The 24,482-nt window shown below is 48.4% G+C and overlaps 1 protein-coding gene across 2 annotated transcripts in view; it reads left to right on the top strand.

Moving 5' to 3' along the window:
* Window positions 1-24,482, top strand: part of DPYSL2 (dihydropyrimidinase like 2) — a 55,657-nt gene that overhangs the window by 9,350 nt on the left and 21,825 nt on the right. Inside the window, exons 1-3 of one of the 2 annotated variants that reach the window (XM_056363022.1) lie at window positions 2,601-3,008; window positions 6,183-6,271; window positions 7,544-7,728. In XM_056363022.1, the coding sequence (XP_056218997.1) occupies window positions 2,970-3,008; window positions 6,183-6,271; window positions 7,544-7,728 (313 nt within the window). In that variant the 5' untranslated portion in view covers window positions 2,601-2,969. Of the gene's footprint in view, window positions 1-2,600; window positions 3,009-6,182; window positions 6,272-7,543; window positions 7,729-24,482 lie in introns of those variants that run through there. The other variant, XM_056363021.1, reaches the window with a different exon arrangement.

Here is a 24,482-nt window from a genome sequence, read left to right as displayed (position 1 = left end):
CAGGGCTAAACAAGCCACTTTGCAAGTACGTTAATAATTTTTAAATTATTTATTTTGACAAGCTTTTAGCTCATGCCTAAAAGGAAAGAAAATTGGGCTGTATTGGCACTTGGTGTAATGGAGCTAGAAGATAGACTTGGGAACTCAGTTCTGGTCCTTCTGGTCATATGGAAGTTTTTAAAATTTGGTGCTGTGTGGATGTTGAATATTGAACAGCCATGTTTTCCAGCTCTTTAATCTCTTCATGTATTTTATTCTGTACTACTTAGGTTCTTGCAACATGGTGATGGGAAGGAAAAGCTAAGTGTCATCTGAAGATTCGCTATTACTTTCTGAACCTAGTCGCTACTGGATCCAGGTTACGGAACGTATTCAAAGTTCAATAACTGCTGTTCTGAATTAGGCCCATATGCAGTAAGGATTGCCTTTAAAAAAAAAAAAAAAAGTATTTTAAATAGCTGTCTTTGAGCAGATGAGAATAGCTTTAGAAATATTAGCGTGCTGATGACATCACCCCTTAATGGTGCCTCTGTTCCTTCTACTGGTACTGCTGTTCCATAACTTTTAGCATAACGTGGAGACGTGACCTGCCCAAGGTCGGGGAGGTGAGTCAGCGCTGGAGATGCGCAGGTTCCTCTGCCGTGTTGGCGGTCCTTCCTCTGTAATCATCTTGCTGCTGCCAGGGCAGGATCTTGAAATGGTAGCTGGACTTAGCACCTCAGGTCAGCTGCCCAAGGGCCTCGATGCCATCGCTCAAACCCTTCGGCAGCGTTGGCTGCTGCTTTTAGAGCTGAAGACACGCTTTTACCTGGCAAGCAAAGGCAAGAAACCATTCAGATATGAAATCGAGGAGGAATGCTAGCGTGAAAGAGGGGAAAAAAGGAGCACTTGTGCTGTCTAAATTTAGAAATCTGATGTAGATGCTTTCTTCCATGTTCTGAGCAAAAATATGCTGAGATTTCAAAACTTCTTCCAGCACAGATCAGAGAGGGGCAGGATATCTCATTTAGTATTGTCTATTCTAATCATTAAGTCAAAATAAAACCCTACAGGCTAACAAATTAATCATTTTGTTACTGTCATAGTGAGCCACTTACTCATTTGCTACTAATTGGATATTAACTGATTGGCATATTAGCTACTTAAATGTTGCCTGATGCCCTACCTATAACCAGGAAAAGCTCTTTTACTCTTTGCCGTACAGTCTTCCTGTGAACTAATGTACATAAAAGGTCCTGACAGTCACCTGTTCGAACCGATGTTGCCTTTGTAACGATTTACTGCAGTGATATACCAAAGGTTTTAATATCTTAGGGGCCGTGCACGCTGTGTTTCACAGAACTACTCGGGTAGGTAAAAGATCAGTGCATTTTGTGCTAGCAGCTTGCAGTTTGCTTTGTGTGTTGTGGAATTCATTCGTGACTGAGGGAAGAAGGTGAGTCTGTTGGTCATGGATTGTTACAACCTTCAAGCAGAAGTGGGTTTGTGCTGTTTGTGGCTTCCCCAAAAGGGGTCTCGTACCTTCCCCCAGAGCAGCTGATGTAAGAGGAGCTGGTGTAAGCAAACAGATGTCTTTTGAATGGTTGTCCCATACTCTGGCCATGAATCCCATTGCTCTTCGTTGCACTGGGGGCAAGTGCACTGTAAATAAGGACATATTTGTGCCATTTAATGCGTTTCTTTCCTTGAAGTACCAGCTTATGGAGTTCAGGGACTGAGAAATTTAAGACTCCAAGTGTGACTGAAACATTGAACGCGGAGTTTGCAACACTGGACTAGTTAAGAAATGGCCAGAGTGATGGGGAGAGGACCACCGTCGTAGCTCTGAGCCCACCTTTCCCTGGCACTAAGGCTCCAGGTTAGTGACCAGGGCTGGGGGGACGGGGTGGGGCTGGAATCCGGGCTGCATTTTCTGGACAAGGGGGTGTAGAAGGCATTTCGAAGGCGTGGCTGACACGCTGAGAAATCACATACCCGGGAGTGGCTCCAAACCTTATTTCCCCCCGCCCCCCCCCCAAGCTGCTAATGCTTCCCACCAGCTTCCCGCTCCGCTGGCGCCAGGGGCGGGGTGGGACAAAGAAGATGGAGGGCAGCGCGCTCCCCACCGCCCCGGGGGCAGCCCCCCCTCCTCCCGCGGGGGTAGGAGGGGGGTGCCCGCAGCCCCCTGCCCCCCGCCCCCCCCCGGGGGGAGCCGTTGGAGCCCCCGCACCCGGCGCGCTGTGCTTTGCGGCGGAGCGCTGGCAGCCCCGCCCCCCCCGCCGCGCCCCGCCCCCGGCGGCCGCTCCCGCCACCAGCCGCGCGCAGCCCCGCGCCCGCACTGACGTCCCCATTGCGCCACTTTGCATACGGGCACCTCCCCCCTCTCCCCATTGCACGGCAGCCGCCTCTCATTTGCATCCCGCCGCGCTCTCGGCCAATGGCGCCCCGAGCTGCGCGGCCCCCCCGCTGGGCAGAGGGGCGGGAGCGGGTGGGGGGCGCATGCGCGGCTGCCGCCGCCGCCCCGCGCTGCCGCCGCCGTTGTTGCTGGCGGCGCTCGCCCCCTCCGTGCGCGGCCGGGGCTGGGCCGGGCTGGGCCGGGCTAGGCTGGGCTGGGCCGGGCTGGGCTGGGCTGGGCTGGGCTCCGGGCAGAGGGAAGAAAGGGAGACGCGCAGGGGTGGCAGCTTCTCCCCTTCCTGCCGTTGCGGAGAGCAGGGCTCGCCTCCCCGCCGCGCCGCGCCCTCCCCGGCGGACCCCCCGCTCCCCTTCCTTGTGATCGCATTGATTAGGGCTCGGGGGAATTGATTTTTATTCTTATTTTATTATTATTATTTTTTTTTTCCGGTAGAGGGGAGGTCGGGGAGCAGTTGCTGCACGGGAGACAATAGCGATACAGCAGCCGCCCCGCTTCTCCGACCACACACACACACACACACACACACGCACACACAAAAAGAAAATTAAATAAATAAATTGGGGAGTGATTTCCCAAGATGTCTTATCAGGGGAAGAAAAATATTCCACGGATCACGGTGAGTCGAGTGCACGGGAATAAAAGCGGGGGAGGGGGAGGGGTGCGCGGGGATTAAGCCCTTTGTGTGCGCGGGCAGCGGTGGCCGCGGCCGGGGGCAGGATAATGAGATCAGGGCGTAGCGCGGCGCTTCCTCCGCGGGGGGGGGGGCGGGGGGGGGCGCGGGCGGCGGGGCCGGGGGCGGCTTCGAGCCGCTGCATCGCCGCGATCGCGCCGCTGCCGCCGCGGGGGCAGCCGCACCGATGTGCCTGGGGAGGGGAGGGGGGGGGGGGGGGGGGGGGAGGTGGCTGCCCTCCTGCCCCAGCCCGGCCGGGGGGGGTCGGCCGGAGCCCCCTGCCCCAGTGGGATGGGGATGGGGCAGGGTTTGCTCCGTTTCCCCGAGAAGCTTCTGGCAACGCTGGGTCCGCTCCTCGGTGCAATCCTGCTCCTCGGTGCAATCCTGGGGGAAAAGGGACGGAGCCGTTACGTAAACCCCCCTTGCCTGATCCCGGCAGCCGATTTAGGGCAGGTATTGCAGATCCCAGGACACTAACTTTTCCTTACGTAAGGCGAGCTATTCCCATCTAACGGGCTCTTACAGCCATTTATATAAATATTTTTTTTATTATTATTATTTTTTTTGACACAGAGTTGTTCATTAGTGGCAGCGGCTCCCAGACACGCCCATCCCAGCCCTCCTTCCCTGGTGGAAAAGTGGGCTCCGAAATGGAGCTGAGTGAGGTGTGACATTTCTGGGCTGCACCGTTAGGTTTTACAGGGGGTTTAGGAAATGCAGGGGATGCACAGAATCCCTACGTGATGCATGGAGCATCCTCTCTCTCTTTTTTTTTTTTTTCTTTTTTTTTTTTTTCCCCCCCTTCCTTCTGGGGGTGGGTAGTTTCCCTCCTGGAGACCAGTGGTGGAGAGTTTAAAAAGATGCCTGCGTTTAAATATCGATGAAGGTTACTGCCGAATCGCTGTCACGGGCCAAAAGTACCGTGACGCATTTTTCTTATGACTGACTGCTCTGATTTATGTTGCGTGCACCCGATGCAATCCTCCTGCAAAGATAAAGGATAGAAAAAACCCCAGATTTTCGTCTTATTAGCTGTTGTATAAACCCGGAATCTCCTGGGACTAATGCTTGAGGAAGAAGAAGGATAATTGATGCCTGGCTGTTTTGATTGCATTGGTAGGGTAAATACAGATAGATTTAGTGGCAGCCCCTCGCACAGTTGCAAACTGCAGGCGCTTTTGTCTCCAAGGTGGTTGAAACGAGCAGAAGGATTCGCACAGATTCCCGAGCCTGCCATACAGCCACGGCAGGAGACCTGTTTACTAGCAGAAGCACTCAGCATCATTAAAATGGTCGAGTCTGCGTTGTTATCGATAGCTATATGTATATATTTTTTTTTTCTTCTGTCTTAATTGACGCCCAGTGCGTTAGGATTTGGGCTGCCAGTGGCATCGATGGCCAAACTGCCTGATTTTGGTAGTAGTTGCTTTTTTTTAAGAGCACAAGGAGCCTGCACTAGAGGTGGGCATAAATACTGCAGTGTTTCTGGAAATGGTAAACATGTAGGACAGTTTGCTGTAGAGGCTGGCGTTGAAAGACAAGTGGGTTTTTCACGCCCCAAGTTAATTCTTTCAGGCTTATTGGCATTCACCGCAGATCCTAAATTTAAATCTTGGGGGTTTTCTGTCTTTGTGGTTTTTTTGGGTTTTTTTTGTTTTTTTTTTTTCAATTGGTGGCCTTATTCAGGGAAACTCTCCATTGCAGCAGTAGGAGGAAGGAGAAAGAGAGAAAAAAAAAAAGGAGGGGGAAGGAGAACATTTAGCATCTCGTGGATGTTTAGCCATTATATAAAAGATGGGTGTGATGGAATAAATCAGCAGTGGATGCAGTAGCCCTTCTGACATTACGAGAGCCATGTCAGCTTGTTGAGTTGACATTTGGGTGCTCCAGCTCTTCATTTTTGTAGCTCTTTGGGAAAACGCCCGATTCTTTTCTTCTGTCTGCCCAGCAGAGTGTCCCAGCTCAAAACAAGGGCCCTGTGCCCCACTCTCCCTGCCGTAGGTGTATTTGCTATAAGTTCGAGGCATCACCAAGTTGAAGTCTGGCGTTCTGCCCGTTCTTGATGTCAGCTTTTGGTTTCACCAGTCTTCGGCTGTGCTGTTCTGGTATAGCTTTGTTCTCTTGCAAAGACCTTTTTGGGAGGAGGAAAGAGCATCGGAGTAAGCACAAGGGCCAAGGTGTAGCCTGAACTGAGCACTTGCGTAACGTGTGTGTGCCTGGCTTTACGTATGTGCATCAGTAACGGAGGGGGCAGAGGAGCACAGCGGTCACTTGTAACTTTCCTCCCCACCTAGAGCTCTGCAGAGAGTGTTTCACTCTTGTTTGAGTACTGCAAAAAAAGATAAAACTCGGTCGTGACCTAAAATCTCGCAAAAGCAAGGTGTAACCTGGGCTGCGATACAAGCACATTGCCCCATAGCTGCCTTGTTATAATTCCCTTTCTGTTCCTGCCAAACTGTCTTCTGATGTGAGGAAATTTTAATGACTGTTTTTTAAATCCTTCTCTTGAACTTCATTTGCTAATATGGGCTTATTTCCATCTGATTATGCAGTAGTGCTCTGGAAAGGCGGTAAAAGTATCCACTGCGTCGAAGCATCACTAAGTTGGACAAAATGAGTTTGTTTGTGTTGTGTAACCCATGGCAACAGACTTTTGGTCCATTTCCCTGACAGCAGTTGACTCACAGTTAGCCAAGTAGTGACTCCAGCGTGTGGGTGCATATAGGAAATTTTGCATATGACCAAGGCAGAAAAAAAATAGAGATATAGATGTGGCTATTACGCATCTCTCAAAGTATATACTTTTGCTGTAGGTGATGGTGGCAAGCTGCAGGTATGGGTGAAGCTGCCAAGTAGACAAGTGTGGTGGAACCCAGCTCCTTCTCAGTTCTGCTTTTTTTTTTCTTTTTTTATCATTAGTGTGATGAAAGGACTCGCAGATGAAATAAAATATTTTATCTTTCCAGTTGAAAGTGCGGCAACTGACTTGTGCTTTGACATGTGCTTTTGAATAATGTAGGGGTTGTTTCCGTCTCTACTCTTTCATCCCAGGAGTGACACTGCAGACTGTCAGCTTTCTCACAGAATAATTATGTATTGTTTTATGCTTCTTTGTTGCAGAGTGATCGTCTTTTGATCAAAGGTGGTAAAATAGTTAATGACGACCAGTCCTTTTATGCAGACATTTACATGGAAGATGGGTTGATAAAGTAAGTGATGCCCGATACCGTGTCGTTACTGGAAATGTACAGAAACGTACTGCAGATTAGCAAGGAGTAACTCAGTCTTAGTGAGCTGTATTAAATTGCAATGAAAAATGAACACTATATGTATATTCTGGTGTTTGATGGAAGAGCTTTTAAAAAGGTGTTGAATTAAATAAACAAGTGGGCCAAACCCCCACTGTTATTAAAGCATAGGTCAAAGGGGGTATTTACATGGGCTTAATTTTAGCCATGTGAATAGCCTCACGTGGAGATGACACGTGTGTTTGAAGTTACCTGTGTTGTAATGTTTTACTGAGTTATGACTTCAGATATTTTGAATCCAGAGTTCAGCATCCTAATACGGTTTAGGGTGGGAGGCTGGAATTAGGTGACCTCTTCAGGTCTTCTGCAGCGCTGTCTCCTATGGTTCTATGATGCAAAGATCAATCCAGACCCCCTTAAAGTTCAAAACGATCCTGTAGCTTAAGGGCTGAGGTTCAGACCTCTTTCCGGCATGCTTCTGTGTTTTCAGTCCTGAAACATGCATGTCTGGCATGTTAAATGTATTGCAGATTTCTTTGGAAAATTACGCTTAGGAAAAAACGGACGAGCCAGAGGTTACAAACAAGGAATTTTCCTGTTCTGGCTAAACAGTCAGCACATGTGCATTGTTAATCAAGGTTAAAAGTTAAAGGAGCCAGCCAAAGGCAGCTAATTAATTGCAATGTGTTGTCCACTATTGCACTTTTAAAAATGGGTCTGTGAAGAGCTGAACTGGAGAGACCTTCAAGGAGTTTGGTAACCGCTGTCTGCTCGGGTTTGTATTTGTGCAGGGACTACGGCACGTTTAGGCGCGAAAGGCAAGTAGACAGGGCAGAGGCAAAAATCCTTCCAGTGCTCCCAAAACCGTGCTGACATCCGAATCGCTGTTAGGGAGAAGCAAGCGTTGAACCGCCACTTGGCAGCCCCGGTCCAGTCCCAGTCCAGTCCCAGAGGCTGATCCTCTGCTTGGTGCAGCCATTGTCCGATGAGCCGCACGGCTCCTCCTTCAGTCCAATACCGCCCCGAGGTCCTGAAGTAGTCGCACACTTTGCTCTCAATTACGCAGTGGCTTCAAGGGGAAGGAGGGAGTGTTATCAGCGATGTATGCCATCCTGTACGATGCTTCCTATGGAAAAAGCAAACCCTGGCCAGGCAGAGTAGCACAGGGGTGTATGTTTGCAGCCCGTTCGCCTTGTTTGTGTCTGACCCGCTGTTTGAAACCTCTTTACCCAGGCAAATAGGAGAGAATCTGATTGTGCCAGGGGGAGTGAAGACTATTGAAGCCCACGGCAGGATGGTGATTCCTGGAGGGATTGATGTTCACACCCGCTTCCAGATGCCGGAACAGGGGATGACATCTGCTGATGACTTCTTCCAAGGGACCAAGGCTGCGCTGGCTGGGGGCACCACCATGATCAGTAAGCGGGCTGGTTTTTCTCTTCCAAGAAAGCTTTACTTGTGTCTTTCTCAGCTATGGGCAGAAACTTGTGGGCTGTGTAAGTCATGTGATATTGTGGACCAGGTACCAGCCGTGGGGGATTTCTGATGTCTGTCCAGGTTGCTGAGAAGAGCTTGTGTAGGGGTGAGGAAAAGGAGTGGAAAAGCAAGACCCCAGGACTTCCACATCTCGCAGCTGTCGGTTGTTTCACTCTCGCCTGCTGTGTTGGCAGGTTTTCCCTTGCTCCTCGTGTGACTTTGCCAGATTCTTGGGTGTGCTCCTACTGAAACCACTGTCACTTTGACCTCTGGCTCCAGTATGAGTAGCAGATTCTCCTCATTGCTGTGCCGTTGTTCCTTTCTCCATGATGACTATGGGTAGACGTCCCATCATATGGTTCACCCCCAGAAGCTTGATGCCAGTGTAGTATGTGCCTTTGAAAACTGGGCCACTTAATTTAAGGATTTATACATGTCCACTTATGTATGCAGCTTTAGCATCAGGATTTTGTTGGCTTTGTTCCTTTTGTGCTCATGCCCTCTTTGGGAGGAAGAAAGAAATTGGGAAATGAAAATATCTCAAAATAAAAAGACAGACAAACTGAGTGTTCTGCTGACACCAGGATTAGACACTCCTAGTGTTCCCCTCTGGCTCTGAAATGCCTCATGAATGACTTCGAGGCTATCTGTCCCCGCTTGTGTTGGCTACAGATGCTTGGCTTGTCAGAGCCAGGATTTTAAAGCTCTGTGAGTCATTGTTAACCTTGTTTAAGCTAGAGAAAAAAAATAAAAACCTCTGTTGCAGTGCAGCTGATCACCTGTGAACTGTAACGCTGCATCCTGGAGTCTGTTCCGCCTATGGGAATCAGGGATAATGGTGTAAAGTGTTACAATATCTGAGCATCTTGCATTCTTTCATGTCCTTTGAGGTGCTGCCATTTCGCAGGAGGAGAGTTAAGGTACAGGGAAATAAAAGAGCATCGTTCAGAACAGGTACTAGTGTCTATTGTCCGATCCACGGATATAGAGAGATCTTAGGCACAGCCAGGAGTCAGCCTGACTCTCCTCAGTTCAAACCTAGTTGCTGATGGACCTGGACATCCTCATCTCTTGGAGGATGGTTATAAGCGATCTTTGATCCCTGGCCTGGTGGGCGGACTCTTGACATGGAGGTCGGGAGCAGGAGCCAGTGGTCCAAACACAGCTGCACTGTCTGTGTTTCAGAAGCAAGTCTTTTTCTGGGTCTGGACCTTGCAAAGAGGTTGTGTCTGGCCTGTGAACTTGGTCTAACGCTTCAAATAAATAGCCTTAACACCCACCCCACCCCCACCTGGAAATTACTTTTCATAATGTTATCACTTAGAGTATGAAATTTGTGTATGAAGATAACCTGACACATACAGAGAACACAAAGGGGGATTCGTTGTGCATACTGTGGTCTCATTGCGCATACTAATAGCCACTTTTTCTTCAAATCTTTGCTGTCAATTGAAATTAATAACACTGAAATGGTATTTTCTTTACAACTTCAGTTCATTGACATTTTGTTGGTTATTCCTTTGTTACTAGTACACCTGGTTCACACTTGAATTATCATTTTGTTCTTCCTTGTTAAGTTGAATTCGATCAAAATAACATTCTCTGTCACATCTGTGTCTGACCTTTCAGCAGCGTTATTTCCCCCAGTGCCACTTTTTAGAACATTTTAGGCAGAAAGTGCGTTGGCAGGATTTTCTGAAGTAGCCCTTTGCTTTGGTCGCCGAAGTGTACTGATGCAAAGCCTCATGCTTGGACCTGTCTGTGTCTGTGTACGTGTGTATTGCCCTTACGACTGTAGTATCTGAACACCTCGCTAACGGTGTTTGTAACACGTCTCTTGAGTTAGGGAAGTTGGAGGAGAGTCGCCCATTTTACAACTTCTCATTTTACAGCTGTGAAAAATTAGCACAACGTTGATTATGGCTGTGGGCAAACCCTGTAGAGGAGGCTAAACCTGACCGTACTGCCTTCCAGAGCGTCTCGGATTAGGATAAAACCATCTCTGAACAAAAACCATCTTCCTAAAGAGTAGCAGCAAGGACAGTAACTGAGCTGCTTAGGATGATGGAGAGAGACATTCCTGATGGTTGGGTATCAGCAACTGGAGCTGAGCAGTGGAAAGAAGGGTAAATAATCCAACTAGACTTCAAAGCTTCCAAGACTCTCCTCTATGTCAGCTCAGCTGTTCTCTCAGCAAAATTATACCATTTGCAAAATTGCTTTTCCACATTGAAGCATGCAAAACTGCCCTCGTGAGCACGCTCTTGGTGGGTGGCCTTTGGTTTTTCCCAAAGCAGGTGGGAGTTGTGGTTGATTGCAGCTTTTTTTTTTTTTTTCTTTTATGATAAACAGGACAACATTTAGTGAACTAGATTCATAATATCACAAATTACGGCCTGAAAATGTTAACACGCTAATGTTTGTCATATATTTTAAATACTGTGTCTGGGACTTTTCAAAAGAGAATATGCTCCTCTCCTGGAAGTGTGGCTGGCTGCGTGCCTCCGTTCTTTGGGCTTTTTTGGAAAAGCTAGCCTCATGGATGTGAACTTTATGGGGATGAAACACCCATGTTTCTTCATTTGTGCTTTGGGCAAACTTTGTATTATTTGTTTATGAATACCTTTACTCCATCTGTTTTTCTCTTTTATACATAGGCCTCATTTTGGGCAAGAAAACAGGTTGGTTGGCTTTGTGCTTCGATTCGTTTCACGTTTTCATGCAGGAGGGCGCTTTAAGGCTGTTTACTTTACAATCATTGTAGAGAAATATTTGTTTTATGTGCATTTTTCAGTGAAGTTAAAACTCGAGTCTTGGGTAGGTTTCTGTGGCTTGTTGGTTTTCTAAAAACTGTGGGTGAAATCCAGGCTTGGGTGAGGTAAACGGGGAGTTTTGTCGTTGGCCTCGGCGGTGCCAGGAGTTCACCCTTCATGCCTGGTTTGGTTTCAGTGAACTTTGTTTGCAGCTCAGATCAAATTCAGCGTTGTTCCTTTAATTCGCATGGCAAACGCATCCAAGGGAAGCAGACAGGAGTTCAAGTATGTAACCTATTGTTTCCAGCCCTCTTCTCGTTTGCTTCCGTTCCCCTTTAAAGTAAATTAGTTTACTGCGGCATCGGAGAACCTGGCTCTCAACTGGCATCAAACGGAGCGGTCCCATTTTCTGCATGGGACCAGTGGAGATCTGTCCTGGTGGGGAGCAGGTCTGGCTCCCGTCCAGTGCTTCCCAACTTCGTGCCCTGGTCAGCTGGGATGAGGGAGAGCAGCTGGCAGTGATCTGAACGAGGCCTTTTCTGCGCTGCATCACCTACGCCCCCACGGTGCGCTCCAGTCCTTGCTTCCCTGCTGTCCTTGCTAGCCCTCCTCTAGGTTGCTTCACTTGGGGGTTAGGGCTGATTTCTTTAGCTGCTCGTTCCACAGAGGCCGTCTGAACAGGAATTCCAGCTATGACCCTTCTGTCTCTACCCTCTTCAGTGCCAAAGGCAAGACTCCAGCTGACTTGGCTAACGTATGAAAAAAATACAGTTGGTTTTGTTGTGCAGAGCTGCTGAGAGGTGGGGTGACAGACCGTGATACGTTCTTCTGAAACGGCAGTTTGCGTGATCCTTTCTTTCTCTGTCCCTGCCTTGAAACAGGCTCCGCTTGGGGACCTCAGCTGAGGGCAAACAGCACTGCGCGTGTTTGAAGGTAACGTTACGCTGGAAGAAACTTGGGTTGTCACCCTTTTAAAATGTCAGAACGCAGTGTTTGGGCATGGAGTGGAAGGGGGGATTCCAGGATGATCTGCAGAAAAAACTTTGGAGAGGCTCCAGCTTGTTCAGTCTGGCTTCTCTCTAGGCTCCCCTGTATTCCATGGAAAGAGAGCAGCTTTTCCCGAGTTCAGGAAAAGGACTTTGAAGTTGCCCTTTACAAGACGCTCTTTCTCATCCATGGAGCCTGTGGAGCCACAGTTTTGTTGAGCTAAAGATGGTGTTTTTGAGCCCCTGTTGTCCCATTTTGATATAAATTGATGCCCTAGGATATAAAACAGTCCCGGGAGCTCTTGGAGACATCGCTGCAAAGAACGGGGTGGCCTCTCCAGGTGTAGCGATGGTTTGGTCGTCGTATTAACCGTGATGGGTAAAACCCCCATCAGAAGCAGGGGTAGAACTCCCTGATTTCAGGAGCCTTTCTCTGCTCCCAGCTCTTCAGAGGGGATGAAGCTAAGCTGTGTCTATTTACTGGCTCTCTGATCCTCCGGTCTGTTTAATGTCCTGGTGAGAACTGCATCCATCCCAGCCAACTCCCACACACATTTCAGCCCCCCCCACCCCCCCTCCCAAAGATGGGGCTTCTTCCCGGGTATCTGCTGTCCTGGAGTGAAATCGCTTGCTGACATTGCCTGTGTTGACTCAGTCAACCACTGTTATAATCATAGAGAGAAATTACAGTGAGAGAAATTACAGCTCTTTCTGGCGTGGTGACTTGGAAGCCAGCTGCCTTTTGAACTTGACTAGCAGTTATTCTAATAACCCAGGGAGTGTACGCTGGGGACATGAGCCTTAGTATCTTGGGAGGTTCAGAAAACGCAGGGGAACTTCACACGGGCTGCAGTCTGCTTCCTAATGCTTTACCCTGCTAGTAAAGAGAGAGCTGGTGTGCAGGGTGGCAGGCGTTTTCAGGAGTGTTACCTGCTCAGCCACCGTCAGACTTGTAGCAAGCTGACACCAGGTCTCCAAGGTCATCCTGAAGATCACCGCCTTGCTCGAAGGAGGCGTTTGCAGTCTAGCCTGCTTCCTCACCTCTGGGTTTGTGAACTGAGCATCACCTGAGAGAATGGAGCCGCCTCAACGGAGGTCAGAGCCTGGAGCTGCAGCAGCGTGAGCTTAGAGTAGGGTTTAGAAAAGGGGAAGGGCAACCTGGCGTGCGATGGCCTTTAGACCCACCAGTGAGGACTAGATGATAACCTACCCTACTGGGTGCTGCTGGTTTACATTACCGGGGTTAGTCCTATCCTGGTGGAGGGCAAGAGCCTAAGTGACGGGCAGAGGAGGAGGAGGAGGGAAGCAGAGACGCAGGAGGAGGTGACAGCAGCGGTCATGCAGTAACTTGTGGCCGAGCTGGAAGGATCAAACCAAGCGTTTTGAGTCCAAGGGCAGTGACCACAGAGCTGCAGTGTCTCACCAAGTCTCTGCGGCTTTGTGTACACAGCGCTGCATTGTTCCGCAGACACCAGCCTGAATTCTGTTGCTTTTTGCACCCAGTAGCAGAGATGAAAGGGGAACTGTGCAGCTGGGGGCTGGCACTTCAGGCGGGCTGCGCTGGGGGGTGGGGGCTTGTTTCACTTTCTAGCAGCTGGCAGTGGTTCTTCTGCAGCAAAGACATGTGTGATTCTCTGCAAATGCGATGAAAATGTCCGCTTGCTTCTGTAACACGTCTTTGGTGACTTATACAGGTGGAGGCTTCCTTGAACTCTAGAAATAAAGGCAGTAGCACGCGGGAGCACCGAGTCCCTCCGGCCCTTTCCTCTCCCCAGCTCCCCTCGGTGCTTTTTATGCCCCCGCAGTGATTCACGCTAAATCTTGTTTGCTTCGCTGACTCCCAGCTTGCTGCTGATGCGTTTGTCGCTTTCATTCAGAGCGGTCTTAAAATCATTAATGGGAAAGTCGGTCTGTAAACGGAGATGGGCACTCCCCCGTTGCGAGCCTACTCTTCTCAAGCTTTTAAACCCCTCTAAGTCCATTAGGCATCCCTGCCCGCGTGGGGTGCGCGGCTGCTGTGCGGGTGACAGCCTGCCTTGCCGGAGCCGGCTCCGCTTCCAGCCATCCCTGCGACGCTGGCTTTCTGCTGGATGGGATTTGCCTCTATTGTTCGGGTGGAGTTTCCAAAGGGGTCTCGTTGGAAGGGAATGAAACGGATCTGCCAAGCCCTTGGTGTCTCTTGCCAGTTAGCACAGAAGGAAACAGCTGGTGCGTCCTTAGCATACGTGGTGTGTTATTGTGTGTAATTTCCCCCCCCTCCCATTGGGCTGCAACTATTGTTTGTCATCTCTTTGCCGCTGAGTAGGTTCCTCTGAGGAACAGAGGAGGACTTCAGGAGCTGTGTAGGTTTGCCTGAGGCTGCGTAGGAGGGCTGTGTGGTGCAAGGGTGTCGTTAACCCTGGCTGTCGGATACTCAGCCTGCTAGCTGGGCCACCTTTCCTTCTTGGTGCTGAAAGATGAAATCCGCGGCATTTGGGTTGTGAAGCCACTGCGGTCCGGCGCGCCTTGGTTTTAAGTCAGTCAGTTGCCTTTTCCCTGTTTTCCCATCTGCTTTCCCTGGAGCTGCTCTGGATCCTGGCCCTCGCTCCTCTCCCAGCCTTCTGCCTCTTTGACGACCCTGATGTTTTTTGAAGAGCAGGTGAGTGGCACCCTTGCTCCGTGTCTGTTGGGCCCCATTCTGCTCTGGACCCACTCGCCGCCCCGGATGGTCGGTGGAGGCTATCCCATGCATGCTGGAGCCTAAAAGGTCTGGTTTAGTTAATAACAAACAAACTTTGAAATGGCAACACCACTGACAGCACAGCTGTCTCCCTGCAGAGGTGACCGACCTAGGTTTTTCCATGCATCCAAAAAGTGGGATTTCGCACCCACCCAGGAGTAATAACCACTGTTGTTTGCTTATGTGATAGCGCTTAATACCTCATATTCCATATACTGGTTGGGATCAGTAGTGTTGCTTTCCCAGCGCGTGGAAAGTTTGTGTTCTTTTGTTTGAAGAGCTGCTTTTAAATGCTTTTCCTGCTTTTGCGTGCCCAACGCTCTCATCCCCAAGTCCCCTGCCTTATGATAGGCAGGAGAGGTCAAGAGCTAAGGGGTATCACTGATGTGTCTTACATCGCCCCTTAAATCAGCAGAAGATGCACGTGATGCTTGGAAGGGTGCAGGTATAAAGTGGGGTCCTCCAGCTAAAGCTTGTCTACTGCAGGTGGAAAAGCAACCTTAGAAAAATGAAATACCGTTATCCACCTCTGTTAATGTAACAAATGTAACATCACTAGCTGTCTGTGATAGGTTTTCAGGGCACGTGTGTCGAACTTTTCTAGATAACCTGTCTTAATCACCTTCAAGCTGAGACAAGATCTTAAAAGAAACAGCTGGAAATGGCGCCTCCAGCTCTTTTCTTGGCTTGTTTTTCCCAATCCGGTGAAAAGTCCCTTGGCTTTTACCTTCCCGCGAGCTTGACTCAGCAGAAACACTCGTTGTCAGACAGGAACTTTTAACTTGCTGTGCTGGGAATTAGCTTTGTGTGTCGGGGAAAGGAAGCAAGTGATGCTTGAAAGAAGTGATGGCTGAGATGAGATGCAGTATTTCTCACTTGGGATGGATTCGGGCGAGGGCTGTCTGTGGAGTGGAATTTGATGTCTTGGGTCAGTGGAGTCTTTTTCCATCTTTCCTTCAGCTGCTGTGCCTTCAGTTCATAGATCCCATTGTTTCGCAGAAACTGGATATTTTTTTTTTTTTTTAAATCTTTCTGGTGAGAGGGAGAAATGTTTAAGGAATACAAATTAGCTCCTCCTGTCTAGCATACTTCAATCACGCTTATAAATTGCCAGTTGTTACCAACTTGGGGCTGTGCCTGCATCTTTGCATAACCCGAACTCCCATGGAAGCCATGTGTGTTTAAGAGGAATGCAGCGATGGCCACTGAAGAGTTACAGCTTCTGGGAAGACTCTTTTCTTCCCTTGATACACTGCAGTTAGTGTTAGGACTACTTCTGTGACAATGGGGACATCGTTTAATTTCTCCATGCTACTTACTAGCTGTCCTTAACGGCGGGTGGCTTTCTTTCTGAGGAGTTGTAAGCTTTAATTCAAATTAGTTAAGTCCACCTGGAGCCTCATAAGGACATAGTGATGATTTTTAGTAGAGCTGCCTGAGTGCCTGACGTGTGAAAGACTGGGTACCACCTAGCGATGAGAGAGTCCTTGTCCCTCGCCGCTGGGGTCCGTGCAGGCGCAGACACGCAGTCCCTGCAGCTCAGGATGCAGGCACTGCTTGCTGTAAGGACATGAATAAAAGGAAAAAAACTCGGTGGGAGGGAGAGACGAGGCGAGCCCTGTGTGCTTAAAGTGCTTTTGGCTTCCCGGAAAGCCGGTTTTAAGTGATAGGAGGGTTCGAACCGTTAGGCTTCAACGTGCAAATGTTAATGGGAAATCTCTCGGTGAGTTTTCAAAGCCCATCAGAAAGGGCCGTGCTTTTGGAAATTCCCCTTTCTGACTGCTGCTAGGGAATATTTTCACCAGATTGCTTTGTTCCTGAAAGCAGTTACATATGTGCAGTGTGTATATTTTTGGAATCTAGGAGAGACTCTGCGGCGTTTTACATATGAATGAAATTCCCTGGCATAGCCTGCAGGCAATGTGAGCTGGTAAAGGAGTTTCTTGGGAACGATCCTGTATTATTTATTGCGCAGATTTGCTTTTTGTGCAAAGGAGAAGGGGGAAGGTTCCCAAAGTGTAGCACAGCAAGAGAGAGTGCAGTCTGGTATTGCTTCAAACATCTCATTCCAGAAACGCCTGTCAGTTGATGGTACTTCCCAACAGACTTTCCTTTATTCCAGGTTAAGATTTCTCAGGATTTGTATCGGTGTTCAAAGAGAAGAGTTCAGCTGCTGGTGGGGCACAGAGTGCTTTTCAGACTGATGTGCAGAGACTCTATTCAGTGTGAATTGAAAAAGGGTTGTCAAGTCTTTGTAGCACAGCGGTAGCTGGAGAAAAAGACAGATGTGCGGGATGTTCTTATGTGGAGCAGAATTAGGCCACGGTACCGAGATCAGAGTTTGCTTTTGCTTTGCGAAGCAGTTGGCGCTTTTGCAAGCAAATGTGCTATAGAAAGGGAAAATGGGAACTGTGTGGAAATGAGTCACGCCGAGCTGTCCCGCAGCGTGGATCCGGGCTGTTGACCAGTTTGGCTTTTGTGTTTGAGGTGGGAAATAAAAGTTGAGGTCCAGAACGTAAGAGTTGCCTGTAAAAAGCTTAGTGCGTGGGTAAAATAAAAGGCAGCATCTTCTAGGTACAACTTTTCCTAAGCAGTTTGCTGCAGGGGCCCTGGATTGGAAGAGCCACAGGCTTAGTGGCAACGAAGTGGCCAGGCGGGGTGGTACCCAGGAGCGCATCCTGTTCTACCTCAGACGTGGTGCTTTGCACCCCCAAACTTGGGGTTCTTCATGGGTCTGGGAAGGTACCAGGCTGCTGGAGAGGGCAGGCAGGGCTATTTCAGACCTGGAGGAAGGAAATTCGGCAGCTGGGGACTGTGTCACAGAGTTCTCTATTTAAACTAAGGATGATCTAGTTAGGACTTCCTACAGGTTAATTGTTACAGCAATCACAATAGCTAATTTGCAGGCAATATTAGCCTTACAAAGCTGACAGAAAACTAGCACGTGGCCACGTGTGTTTAGAAAATGGACATGTGCAGGGTGAATGTGCTGCTTGACCTCTGCCCCGCAGGTTTGTTGGGAAATAGATTCTGCTGCACCTCCACATCGGATCCCACCACAGTTCTCTCTACGGACACATGGACATGTATCTGGGTCTGATTCGGACCTTGCTTCCTTGTCCATAGTTCTGTTCGACAGTCACGAGTGGTTTAACTGAGAACGGGATGGGGACTCTTAGTGTCTTACCAGAGGTGGAAATGGTGTGATGATGGTGGATGAAAACCTCTTCCTCAAAACATGATGTCACGAGAAGAGGAAGTGTCTGGTTCTGGTCCAGCAAGGGAAGATGTTCCTATGGCAGATACACAGAGGGAAAGGACAGGTTCACTAAGCAGCTGCCCCCTGCCTTTTGCCTCAGAAGCTGTTTAAAAATAATAAAAAAAAAAATTTAAAAAGTGATTCTGTAGAATCATAACTCTTTGCATTTGGTTTATTTTGTCGGGGAAAAACCTGAACTTTCTAATCCTGAAAACATAAAGCCCCCTCAGAACCATCACGAATTTCCACTGTCGTAACTCGGGTCCCGCAGTTGTGTTCCTCTTCATCTCCAACGCCCGCCTGAGACAACCACGGGCAGTGAAATGAAGCTGAGAAGCCAAAATCTGGTCTTGGCAACAGTGATGCAAATCCAGAATTGTTCCAGCATCCTGGCTAGTGGAAAAAGCCTGGCGGGCAGGGTCTATCTCCACTGACCTGAGAGGGACAGAACCGGCTTACGGCACTTGATCTTTTGTCCTCTTGCTTCTGATCAAACACTTGCCCCTTGGATGTGTTGTTACGGTTGTGTTTTGCCTTGACTTGAAATCCAAGGCTGCAAACAGAGGTTTTCTCAATCCCTCAAGGTTTACAGACCCACTTATACGGGAGTCTTTGATGTCCCGTGTGCTTTTTTTTCATGGGCTTCAAGTGTGGAGTGTGCCTTAAAGAAAGAATAAATCTTGGAACCACTTAAATATCTCTTTTGAACTTGGCTCCCTCCTCCGCTATCGTGGTGACCTCCTGAGATACAAGCATAGCTTGGATGTGCGATAAACCTGTGCTGTAAAGAAATGGAGCCTTTTTTGATCTGATTTTAATATGTAGTCATTCCAGCTGTGGAAGAGGGTTATTAATTATTGTCGGGACATACAGACCCCTATTCTTTACATTTGTGTCCAGCTGGCATTAAATTATTAATCTCATTTTGGATCCAGTCCGCAAAAAAGACAAGTGAAATATCTGTATGACATCAGTAAGGGAATAACAGAACATTGCAGTCTGAAAATGTAATCGGTGGAGCACGGATATGTCTTAATTCTTCTGAGCCTGGTCCAGCTTCTGATTTCTCTGCACTGAGTCTAATAAACTGGATCTAAACTGACAGAAAACAACCCACGATGTCGTTTAGCCCGGCTTTTCTTCGGGTAGTTTGGCAGGCGCGTGTGAGCAAACGGTCCTTGTGCAGTTGTGTTAGCGTGATCAGTGCTGTTCTGTGCAGAGTTACTCTTCACATGAGTCTCTTTATTTCAGTATTTTCTTAGGGGGGAAGGAAGAAACAGCAATAAAATAATCCGGGAATAAATCCCCACAAATACGCAAAACTAAAATCTGATAGCTGGATCCAGATTGTTGAGAAAATCCTTCGGTTTGACTTCTCCTTACCTTCAGGTCTATCAGCTTAGGTACGTCAGGTCGAAGTGGTGACCTTTAAAGCGATCTTGTCGCTATCCTTTCTCGCCCTAGATCAAAACCATGACCTGGAGTGTGGCTTAGAGGAGGAACGGGGTGTGAAATCAGAACGTAGGAGCTGTGAAGCTCTTTCAGGTTACGTGATTTGGGATTTTTGAGCTCAGAAGAAATGCTGAGGTCTCTTTTCTAGCCTAAATTGATGTGGAGCCGGTAGCTGTCGTTCAATACTTTGAGCAGAAGTCTTGTTGCTGGGAGGCTTGACTTCTGAAGAGCTTCATTACTGGGCCAGGCAGCTCGATTTCTTGACACGGAGGAGGGTCGTGGTATCTTCACGGGTAGCAGAAGGGACTGTGGTATTTTGCTAGCTGAGAGTTTGGACTCTCTGGATGAAATAAGGTCTGTGATTGTGGGATCATCTTCTCTGAAGCCTCTTGGGTTAGTTAAGGGCCTGACCTGCCGTTCACGTATATTGATTTGATTCCACGGACTTTCATAGCGTTACTCCCAGTTTACACCAGTGCCAGGAGAATACTGCTGCAGCCATAAACTAACAACAACTCCAGACTTCTAAGTAGGGAGCTGTGCAATTAGCAGGGCTGAATTTAATTAAAACCTCTCAATAAAATGGCTTGTGACAGAACGTACAACTCAATAAATTCACCAGATTTCATCACATGCAGTTGCTGTGGAGATTAAGTAGTATTAAACAGGCAGATGTGTTTATAGTGATCAAGCTGCTATATAAAGTTTTGGGTCGGGGAGATCTGCCTGCTAACAGTCAAGCTTCAACGTTAAGGATTTTCACCTTATAAACTCCTTTTAAACAATAGGCACATTTAATGCTAGTAGGAGCAGGAAATAATGTGTAAAACTGCAGTTTATAATAGCAACTGGAAGCCTGCATACATGGTTTTATTACATACGCTATTTTTGTAACATCTGACCCTAATTCACGTTTATATTGTCCGTATCAAATAGTTCTGCTCTTTGCTGGGAGCGATGTTCATTAGCTGGAGACTGAGAAGTTTTCATGCGTGCTTTAGATGACATATAATTAAATGAGCTGAAAAAAACCCCTTTTACAGGGGAAAGCTGGAACCAAGAGCTATTAATAGAAACTCCAGGAAGGGGTTGTGAGCAAGCCAAAGGCCTGCTCAGATGAGGCAGGATGCAAAAAAGAAAAAAAAAAAAAATCGACACACCACAATACCAGGAAGCTATAAAACCCATTAATCCCCACCCATGAGGATGTCCATCCAAAAAATAAAGTTTTGTTTTCAGGGCAAGGCTAATACCTCCATTCAGCTGTCCCACCGAAGCAGTATTTCTCTTGAGCTTAGCGAGGGGTCAAAAATATAAAGGCATGGCTCTTAAACTGCATTTTTTTGAGAGCCTTAAAGTGCCAGAGAAAGATGATACGGGCTTTTTGATGGCTCAATCTCAAAGCATCCTGCAGGCTGTTGGTTAAATTCCCCGGTCTTCTGTGTGTGATCCCCCATGCCCACACAGAAGAGCTACCTCCGTTCTCCAGCTGGGTCCTTGGTCAGAGCTGCAGATACCCATCCCCCTGCTTCGGGAAAGCTCTGAAGGACCAGAAAGCCACCGCGTATCCAGGCTTGGCAAAGGAAGCCAGGCTGCGCTGCAGCGTTTTAGAAAGCCCCTGTTCGGAGCTGAGATCGGCACCATTGCAAGCGTGCTGCGCAGCTAGCGGGTTGGCGTGGTGTTAGAGAAAGGGAGACGACACAGCAGCTGCACGAAGAGCAAAGGTACGGTTAAATCCAGCCTTTCATGTGCGCACTGACCAGCGGTGCGTTGAAACGCTAGTTTCATCTTCAGTTCATCTTTACAAACTGATGCTGTCACTTCTCCTACCCGACTTAGGATTTTTTTATTTTTTTTTTTTTTTCCATGCTGATGTTAAAACAGTACCACTTTGTTTTCCCCGTGCTTGGAAAGTTCCCTTTAAATCAAATCCTCTTGTAAGTTTTCGCCTTCCCCTTTCGTTTAGCACCCGATTATTTTCACACCGATTATTTTCCCCTTTCAATTACCTACCCGATGCCCCGGTGGCTGTTCCCTCTCCCCTGCAGCATCCAACCCTTCCGGCTCGTGGGATGCAGAACGTTTCAGCTTGGCTGGGTGCCAGCCCTGGTATATTAAAGCCACACAGATAAGCTAACAGTGGTTGGGTGGTGTTGTCTCACTTCAGCTTATTGTCTGCCTTTAATCTTGAGCCGATTAATCTGTCCAAGGAGGAGCCGAAGGATCATGAGCGAGACGGGCAGGAAAACAGCGCTGGGTGATGGGTGGGTGGGAGCTGAAATACTGGGAAGTAAGAGCAGATGCGCCTTGTCAGCACAGTGTGGACCTGGACGTAATGACGGGAGAGCAAAGCCAGGCGCATCGGCGAGGTAATTAAGAGTCTTAGTGATTGTGGCTGGAGGAGCCGTGGCACGTGGGTACGCAGGTGCTCACGTCCCACCGCCTTCCAAAGGGAGGCGAGCGCTCGGTTTGTCTGGGAAAAAGATAAACAGACTATCCAGCGATTTTGGAATCTTGTCAGTAGTTTACCAAGGGGAAAAATCAGATGATCCGTAAAATACAAAATCCTTTTTTAATTTAGTTTTATTTTATTATTATCCTTTTTTAAAAGCAGTTACTTTGCTGATGTAAACAGGCTGGCTTGCTTCTAAGCCACAGGCTGTTGTATTTTGGATTCTGCATCTCAGAAGGTTAAAGGATAAATCTACAGAATGTTTTTCTGTTCGTAGCTGAGAAACCACTGTAATCCTAACCTTGGCTTCGCCATGTAACTTGCTGAGAGTGTATGTTAAATAAAGAGAAATGGTAGAGTTAGGCTTGAAATTCACTCTGATTCAGGGAGCTGCTACGAGGACCGCAAGCTATTTAGTTCCTCCTTTGAAGGTTTCAGACTGATGAAGTGATATTGAAACGATCTTTTCCTTTTCTCTCTTTTTTTTTCTTTCTTTTTTTTCCCCCCCTCTTCATTTTGTTTCTGTTTTTGGAGCAAGCTTTGAGCTTCAGTTGAGCTGGCAACTTCCTTTTCAGACCTCAGCAGCCGACATCGTTTCTGCAGCAATAACAACAGGAAGAAAACATCTGGGCTTTGACGGACGGGAGAGATCAAGGCTGTAGTGGTCTAGAGAATAAAGGGGTGACAACAGTCCGCGCTGCAACAGTTTGTCTTGAGCGTGTCCTGCAGGCGTGAGGCCATTCCAGTGGCTGCAGGAACAAAACGTTCCTGGTTTCCGAGAGGAAGGAATGAAAGATGGGGCAGTAAGCTGTTAGGTTCCCCCGAGAGAAGGGGTTCAGTGAGGTCAGGACATCACACTGCTTTTCTCATGGGAAACCTCCGGGGAAATCTCCGTGGTGGGGTTTGCTGCATGCTCCGGTGCGTCAGAAGACCTTGTGTCCGTGGTCCTGTGGCGGATCGTACCCAAGGGTCATCTTGGGAACCTGGGGTTGTGGGAATGCAGCGGACGGAGCTTTCATCAGCTCCTTTGCACTGCTCTGAAGCACAGGGACCCTAAAGAAAAAGAAAAACTTTGTTTTAGGCTGCACTCTTGGGCTGTGCTGAGGACTTGAAGGAGAGCTTCCTTGGAGCTGCACGTGGGCGACTCCTCCCCATACTAAGGGGAAGAAGTAGTTGTAACGCTCAACTCCTGTAACAGCAGGCAAGGAATCAGGCTTGACACTTCTCCTTTGAAGGATCTAGGCTCGTTCTTACGTATTTGGGCTCCCAGAAAGCCCAGCCCTAGCACGTAGGGATGATCTTGCAATGTTGCTGACCCCTTCCATTGTAACAAGGGATGGTGAAGTTGGGGGGACGTTTGCATTTGTGTCTGAATTCTCTGGACTAGCACCGAGGGTTACATCCACCTTGCTCGTGTCTCATGTGCAGCATCTTCTGCTCGCCTGTGGCAACACGCTGCCTTCCTGCTGCAGGGTGCTGTGCACCAGGTGTAGCCTCCAGCCCCCTGTCCGGCAGCGTCCCTGTCATTGTCATTGTCCCATGGTATGTTCTATCCCACTGCTCCTTCCCTGAGTCTCTTTGGACTAGTTAAATCACAGGCTTTTGAAGGCTGGTGACTTACCTTGTGCATTCAGGCTCCCGTCTTGCACGTGAATATAACAGAGTGGTTATAGTTGCCTGGTAGAAGGCTGCTAGGGAAACAAACTGTGCTCTGTTTTGGTGGGGATGATGGGTGGTTTGGCTGTTGGTGAGCTCAGGGGAGCTGCTGCGAGATGCGTTGGCAGTGCAGCTTCCATATGAGAGATTCTGAATCCCCAGAGCTGACTTTCATGCACATATGCACCACTGCCTCCATCCCTTATCCTTATTGCAACCAGCTGTGGTCTGACTTTGTCCGAGATCTGACAGAGCTCCCTTACCCGCTCTCCCACTCCCTCTGCAAACTCCCATTAGTCATACTTGGGCAGTGCATGAAATAAGATGGTGATAAAGCTCTGATCCTAGACACCAGAGTCATTCCTAGGGGCTCCGTGCTGGGCTGTGAAGACTCCACTGTGTTAACCCCTTGGTGCCTCCAGGCAGAGTTTCCTGTTGTCTGTAAGCCACGTATCATCTTGGGGTTGGTACAGCTCTTGGGGCACCTTCCGTCTTCAGTAGAGATGGACCTATTGCTGTGACATGTTGGAGATTAAATGGGCTTTTTTTGGCTTTTTAATGAGTCAGTGGGCTGAGGAAGACAGCTCTGGCGTTAAGGCACCGGCCATTTTTCTCTGTCCTCCATGGGTAACGCAGAGAGAATGTTACTTTGCTCCTTGTTGTCCGTAAAGATTAACTTTGGCAGAGTGACAGGGGGCTACGTAGTGGCCAAGAAACAATTCAGTCTGGAAGTTAGTGGAAGGTTTCTGACCACTGGGGAGGAGGAGATCATGGAACAGAGATTGGATGATTTTTTTTTTTTTTTTTTTAAAACCAGGACAGTTTATTTTCTGGTTAAATTTGGGTTGGTTTTCCTGAGACTGGTGAAAAGCACATCCTTGATCTGTTGCGCAGTCACTAGGCAAATTTCAGAGCTTTCACTCATAGCAGAGATGTCTCTGATGGGCAGGACGCTGCTGTCTGGGCAGACGAAGACCACCAGCCACTCGTGAACCCCTAAAGCCACTGCTGATCAAAGCTGCAGCTGTACCAGGAAAGAACTGTGTGTCACATCCTTCGATTTGCAGGCTAGCGCGATGCTTCGAGGGGCAATCACAAACCTTTTGGAAAAGCACAGATATTTTTTGCTAGCTGTCATGCAGTCCCCTTTGCAAAAGGGGGAGAGGGCGGGCAGAACTTTGCGGGAAGGATGGTTGTTTTGGGTGATGCTCTCGGCTTCCTACGGTGTTCGTGCATCTGGGATGTTGGAGGTGTCATTGACCAACTTGGGTGGCTGATGCTCGTGGGTTGTTCAGGAGAGCTGTACCGCTTTTGCAGCAGGTTGAGAGCTCCCGGTGTAAATCCAGTTCTTCAGGCAGTGCAAAACCAGTAAATCTGGGCTGACGTGCCTGTGTGGGGGCGAAGCAAAGCTTTGTACTT

Source organism: Falco biarmicus, chromosome 18, assembly GCF_023638135.1.
Source record: "Falco biarmicus isolate bFalBia1 chromosome 18, bFalBia1.pri, whole genome shotgun sequence".
Classification (NCBI taxonomy): Eukaryota; Metazoa; Chordata; class Aves; order Falconiformes; family Falconidae; genus Falco; species Falco biarmicus.
This window is presented reverse-complemented; position numbering and strand designations above follow the sequence as displayed.